The sequence below is a fragment of the Protomyctophum parallelum genome, assembly GCF_964188405.1.
Source record: "Protomyctophum parallelum genome assembly, chromosome: 16".
Lineage (NCBI taxonomy): Eukaryota > Metazoa > Chordata > Actinopteri > Myctophiformes > Myctophidae > Protomyctophum > Protomyctophum parallelum.
The window spans coordinates 31046379-31053459 of NC_139711.1; the positions used below are offsets into that span (position 1 = coordinate 31046379).

General features: G+C 43.0%; 2 protein-coding genes across 4 annotated transcripts in view; both read left to right on the top strand.

The window, feature by feature from the left end:
- Positions 1 to 7081, top strand: part of LOC310873735 (protocadherin gamma-A8-like) — a gene marked incomplete at both ends in the record, with an annotated part of 83186 nt that overhangs the window by 46576 nt on the left and 29529 nt on the right. The gene's annotated exons all lie outside the window — the stretch shown is intronic.
- Positions 1 to 7081, top strand: part of LOC310872940 (protocadherin alpha-C2-like) — a 65199-nt gene that overhangs the window by 38739 nt on the left and 19379 nt on the right. For all 3 annotated transcript variants that reach the window (XM_083785144.1, XM_083785145.1, XM_083785143.1), the window contains exon 2: positions 3454 to 3518. In XM_083785144.1, the coding sequence (XP_083641270.1) occupies positions 3454 to 3518 (65 nt within the window). The remainder of the gene's footprint in view (positions 1 to 3453; positions 3519 to 7081) is intronic.

Below are 7081 nucleotides of genomic sequence, written 5' to 3' on the forward strand. Positions count from 1 at the left end.
CTGAGACTTTTCAGAAAATACTAATTTGTTGCTTATAAGACCAGTAGGTTTGGTCTACTTGGAACACAACATCTCAGAATGTTGTGTTGAGCTTCAGTATACCATGCCCTTGTGACCTCACATAGTCAGTCATATTGGTCAACTGTGGTGTCACACTGTCCTGGTCCAGTGTGCAGCCCTTTGGTCCTCACTGGACAGAGGGGAAGCATCCCTCAACCAGCTTAGTGAGATGCCAGTCAAACTGCACAGAAATCCCCCTCAAATCAAATCAAATCAAATGTATTTATTTATATAGCACATTTAAAAACAATACAATACAATACAGTGCAGAATATGTCAATAATAAAACAACAGGCATATAGGACAGAATAATCTAAAGGGAAAGGTGCAGGATCATGTCGGTGGTGCAAAGGCTTGTGAATATAAAAATGTTTTAAGTTGTGATTTAAAAGACTCAACGGAGGGCGCAGACCTAACCACGAGGGGAATTCTGTTCCACAGAGTGGGGGCTGAGACAGCAAAGGCGCGGTCACCACTGAGCCTCTTCTTTGTGTGCGAACCCCTAAGAGACCCCTGTCTGCTGACCCTCAGGTCATATACTTCTCTCTGGCTCACAACAATGAGCCATAGAGCTATGGTCTTTAACCACCTGCTATTTTTGTGGAATAGGCAAAAATGATTAACAAGTTCACAATGTGTGACATAATGTGTCATATCGCAGCGCATTGAGCTTGTATAGCAGCTATTTTCACACATTGTGCACAACACTGGCATACAGCAATCAATCACATCAACTGATATGATTCGGTTCGGCTGTATTTATTTGAACTATTCTTGAACTTTGTAGTAGTTGTAGTTGTAGTAGGTTGTATGTGGTTTTGACAAACAACTTGTATACAATACTAGTATTGTATACGAGTGATATTTATGTAAAGAATGTGTTAGCCCTCTAGCCTAGTGTAGGAAAATGGATAGATAGAGACAATGTAAAAGGAGAACAAATAATATTTAGGTCCTGTTCCCTTATCCCCTGGCATTTCCCTCATTAAATGCCAGTCATGTGTGTTCTCGCTATGTAATTAACTGCCACGCAGCGACGCGTTTCTTTGAACCTCTCCCGGATTGGTTCTATCAGCGTGTATGAGGTGGGGAATGCAAAGTGATTGGACAACGTGTTGATGGCGGAGGTGTGAGCTCTGTATCCATGCGATGGGTGTCCACTTGGAGGCAGAGAAGGAGGGAGGGGAACAAAGGAGAGAGGAGACGCCAAATCCAGGGTCTTGTTTAGACCCTCAAAACGGAAAAGAGTTCTCTCATTATCCCTGTTTTTATGTTTATGTATTTATTTAAATTAACCACTATACACTCAAACCTGCAGTGTACTTATTGACCAGAGTCCCCTATGGGTCTATAGGCCCCCTACCATTTCCCCTCTACACCAAATATATTTGCCAAAATAGCAGATCTACAAGCTCACAACGCATCACGTTGTAATGTGCTTCGAGCTTGTAGATCTGCTATTTTCGCAGAACATTGATCACCCCAGAATCAGGATACTAGGGTTCACGTGGTTAACCCTAATTGATGAATTCCTCATAATGTATGTATGGCTGAATGTTTTACTATGACTGTATTTTCTGACTGACTGCACTTGTGTTGCTTCTCTTGCGGGAGAATTTCAGACTGAGGACACGTTTTGGTTCCAGATGTTTGTTTTCTAACCTGCAGTGGTAGTCTGTTCTCATTTAGCTCCATGCACATGCACCATATGGCAGAGCAGAGCGGTCTCCCTTCGGTCACCATTGTGCCAAAGCAGATGCACAAAAGCAAATGCTGTTTAGGCAGATTTTTTCATATTTTGAACTACTATATATCATATTACTTTGGATTATAAAGTACATTGGGTTGGTAGCCTTTATTCACCTAAAATGTACAGTATGTACAAACATTCTGATCATATATTATACAGTATTATGCACATCTTTCTACCTCTAACAATTCCAATGTAATTCTTATGTAGTGGTGATCTGGGTTTCTTCTGTTCTGTGTCCCAGTGGACAATATGCTGAATGGCTCCTTGTGGGATACCAGGCTACTTTCATTAGGACCAAATATTGGATTTCAGGTTGATGAATGTCTACTGTGGATATGCAGAGGTCGATTCTGCCTCAGCAAGATGGAGACATCTGTCCTGTTGATTGGAAAGGAAATGGGTCACATATCAACTGTTTGGTGTGAAAGGGACTTCATTTCGTAACTTTGTATTCTTTTGGGTTCACAGTCACAACGGCTTATCTCTGTTAGTGGTTTGAGATGTGATCAGTTCAAATGCAATCTCATCTATGGTTTGGTAAACAACAATGAGCACACACACACACCAATGAATTTCAGTATTTTGGCCACATTCATTGGGTTTTATTTCATTACCATCCACGTGTGCCATGTTTTATTTGTATATCTTTATGCCTTCATTGTTGAAACTCCATTGACGCTGAGCTATCGCCAGCATATTGCGATGTCAAAGAAAGATGTCACCAGACAGCAATGTCTGTCTCTGCTCTGTTATGATGCTGACCTCTTCTCCACCCTTCCCCTTTTAACCCTGTCAAATCTGTCAGACTAACTGAGGCATGTAGTGTGACAATAGCACGAAAGGGTTTGATTTGACGAAAGGAGGAAAAATGTTTAGAACGAATAAGTGGTCCAATGAGCAGAATGGAGTGAGGACAAAATTTAATTAAACTAGTTTTCAACAATTTGATTGAGGTAAATCCTGCTTGTTGTTGTAAAAGGTTTAGGGTAGATTATCTGCGGTGTGATAAAATTGTGATTTTTGTTATGACAATGTCCTTGGACCGAGGACATACGGACAGCTGCAATCTCTAATGGAAGTCTATCTACACATGCAGCGGTATGAGAGTTCCGCTGGGTCTCCATGGTAACGGATGGTACCATCTCGACCCTGAGTAGACTAACTCTGACGGGTAGCCTGGGGGCCTGCTGTATGTGTCACAGAGACAGAGTCAGTGGGCCGGAGGAGTGAGATATTTCAAAGTCATCCTTCCTCAAAGGAGCTGGAGGAGGGGGTGGGGAGGGAGGAGGAGAAGGAGTGTGGAGTGGGAGGAGAAGAGCAGAGCTACACGTTTCAGCTCATCACTTACTTTTCTCCACAGGCAGATGCAAGTTGTTACCATTATTGTGTGTGTGTGTGTGTGTGTGTGTGTGTGTGTGTGTGTGTGTGTGTGTGTGTGTGTGTGTGTGTGTGTGTGTGTGTGTGTGTGTGTGTGTGTGTGTGTGTGTGTGTGTGCACGTGTGCACGCGTGCACACATCTGCCCATGCATGTATGCCCTTGCGGTTCTCCCTATGACTTAATGAGACGGTATTGGGTTTTGGCTTTGTGATCTCTTGTAGTACCTAAGACTCTGTCCTTATCACTCTACTCTCTCTTGCAGCCCAAGCTACCAAGCCAAGACTGGCGATACTCGGCCTCCCTGAGAGCAGGAGGTGTCATGCAGAGGTAAGCAATAAACATCTCATTTATCACTCTTCTCCACCATATACTTTTGTTTAAAATTCACAAATCACAATGTATTCACTCTTTTCTATATGTTTTATCATCAGTAACTCTTGCAGATACTCTCCATGAAGAACAACATTCACATTTTGATTTAATATATAAATGATGCTGATGACTTGTCTTTTGACATACTCATTCACCTTGACCTAGACCCCTGCAGACTCTCACATCATGGCAAATCATTATCAAAATTGTCCATCAGAGTGGAAGCATTATCGCTGTTATTTACACAGAATATCCAGTGAAACCTGTTTAATCTATCTACAATATCTTCAAATCTGCATATTGCCAAGCAGACTTCAGGTCCTTATCTCTATGTCAGTTCTGCACTAAATGGTAAATGGTAAATGGTGCATTTATATAGCGCCTTTATCCAAGGCGCTTTACAGAGATTGTGCATTACATTCACCCATTCACACACACATTCATACACCGATGGCAGCGGAAACCATGCAAGGCACCAACTAGCACATCGGGAGCAATTAGGGGTTCAGTGTCTTGCTCAAGGACACTTCGACAGTAACTCTGGGGGAGCCCGGGTTCGAACTGGGAACCTTACGGTTGCCATCCAGGCACTCTACCCCTGAGCCACCGCCGTCCCTGCACCGCCCCTGCACTGTATGTGTATACTATACAATCAGAGTTTGAGGGGAAATAATTCCTAATGTCTTGCCTTTAGGCAAAAATAGTTATCTGTGCAGTACAATAATGAAAATGCATCTAAATAATAACGAGTCGTAGTTACAAATTGAGGCATTATTACTCTTAAATCAAGCATTGAAAACAACTGCAAAATATTACTGAGCATAATGAGAGAGCTAGATTGTGAGGAGATTGAAACATTGAGACAGGACTCTTCCAGCTTGGCCATTAGACAAATGGAGAGATGGCCCAAGGGAGGGACAGGGGATTGGTCTGGGGGTCAGCAAAGTGCGGAGAGGAGGAAGCCAGGTGGGTATTCACATCACAACAACAGAGATTACATTACCCATGAGCCACTGGGTCACTATACTGGCTGTGAGATCAGTCAAGGGCCATACAAACATACAGATAGGAGCAAAGTTAACGAGCAGTGCAGGTTTAACAAGTTGGAGCTAGTCGAAGGAACAAGACCAGACATTGCCCCCCCAATGATGTCATTGACTGAGTCCAATCAGTTCCTCCATTGGGAAAAACAGAAGTAGGTCATCTCTCATTGCCCCTTTCTCTAGCTCGCATGCACACACTACTCATGTGCACACAAACACACACATAAAGACTTGCCTACTTGCCTCGTGGCTATATAAGCATTGTGGCAAACATGAGTGCCAATGCGAGATGACAGAGTGAATATCACTTTCGCATCTTTCAGTTAAACAACGTCTGCCTTTATAGGCATGGGTCAGCAGAGGATTGCGTGTGTAAGAGAGATAGAGAGTGCACACTGTGCTCATATCCTGCTACCCTAATAGACAGGGGGTACACGAGCACATGGCCGTTTATCCGTGCTCTATCTCCGACCGAACCACACTTTTACCACACATCTCTCTATGCAAAATAATTTCTGCACGCTCCCAGAATTAACATAGGCTACATTGCATTCACTCAAATGTCTTATTTACTTTACAAATATTACTTTTGTGAAACACGCTGTTGTTGCGCAAGCTCAACAGCCTACGTCAAAATCGTCATGTTGGGGCCAGACTGGCCAGTCCTTCACAGTGACACGCGTTACATGAACCACGTGACCGGGATGGTTTCTTACCCCTCAATAACGTGAACGCGCCCTTCTAAAGCAGCCTGAGCCACGGCTACTCTACACTGCTCCATAGCAGCACTAGCAGCACAGAGCCCAGCCATCCGAACGAAACCGTCACGCAAACGAAACCGAAACAGATGCTTCTGACAACATTTGCCTGTGCGGGCTTAATCGTTGTACTTCTGAACACATTTGCCTGTGCGTGCTTCTTGTCCTACGCATTTCCCAACTCTCAGTGATTTATCCACACATCGCCCTGTGTGTGTGTGTGTGTGTGTGTGTGTGTGTGTGTGTGTGTGTGTGTGTGTGTGTGTGTGTGTGTGTGTGTAGCGTCGCCCTCCAGCCGCAATTGCGAGTGTGCGCTGAACCCAGATTCACACACTATCCATTCCATGCACATATTAGTCCTATATTTACTACAGTACGCCTGACAGACAGTGTTGTCGTTAAGCAGCTCGACCCTGCAGCTCAACCCTAGCTGACAGGAGTGACGGTGCTGTGCTGTGCTGTGAGACAACGCTTGGCTTTCTGACATCCCTTTCTCACAATCTACAACAATAGATTTATTACTATTAGGTTGTGGCGAAGTAGAAACGTGGAGAGCAGATAGTATGTTTTGGACAAACAGGCTAGCATTGGTGTTGATTTGGGTCAAATGGAGTCTATATGGCTAAAGATAAATGAACACATGACGTCGGTGGGAGAGGAGTTATTGTGTGTTTTGGACAAACAGCTGGTGTTGTTTTGTGTCAGCTGAAGCTTCATGTGTTTGTGTTGGAGCGCCTCAGTGTGGCCGTATAGGTCATGTGCAACCTCTTCCAGAGAGAGATGGAGACACTAAATCTCAGCTGGAGAAACATGTGTGCATGCACGCTGTCTTGCATGCTGTGTGCTACTGTTGAGTCTGTCACTCACTTTGACTGATTTATGGCATTGTCTTTCTGTTAAAATCCAACTATGTTAATTTAAGAACTCTGGACATATTAGGTCATTGTTTATTAACTGTGCACATGTGTAGCCTATTGTATGTCAGACTGTATGTCTGTCACCCCACAGTCACAATCCTTTAGTAATTAGGCTGTGGAAATATTCACACTACTTTTACAATGCATTGTCAACACATGCTGAGTTGACAAAGATTGACAGATTTCGGAGAAGACTGATAGTTTATCCTTTAGTAATTAGGCTGTGGAAATATTCACACTACTTTTGGATTTGCAGGCCCGGCGCCACGGGGGGCAAAGGGGGTATATAGTTAGACTAAACAATGGTACATTTCCAGGCATTCAATTAAATTCCATTGCTTGAAAGGAAGGAAGTAAGGATGCATCTTAATACAGGATGCAGCAGCATCTTAATGATCTCCCATCTAGAACTGGAAAAACAACATTCTTCACCTATAGGCCATCCTTGGGGTGAGGAGGGGTGCTAATGTCATTGTTGCAGTGGTCAGGGTGCTTAAGTGGGCAGCTACTGTAACTAGCCAGGGGTGCTAATGTCATTGTGCTGGGTGTGGTCAGGGTGCTTAAGTGGGCAGCTTAGCTACTGTAACTAGCCTATTTATTTGTTTGTAAAAATGTCAATAATAAAATATATATATATTATTTTTATATTTAGCAATTTTGGAATCCATGTAATAATAACAATCACAATAGCAATACTACTAATAATAATCATAATAATAACAATAAGCTTCTTTGTAAACTCACTCATTTACAAACAAGCTCACATCAGAACAATAATCCATGTAATAATAACAATAATA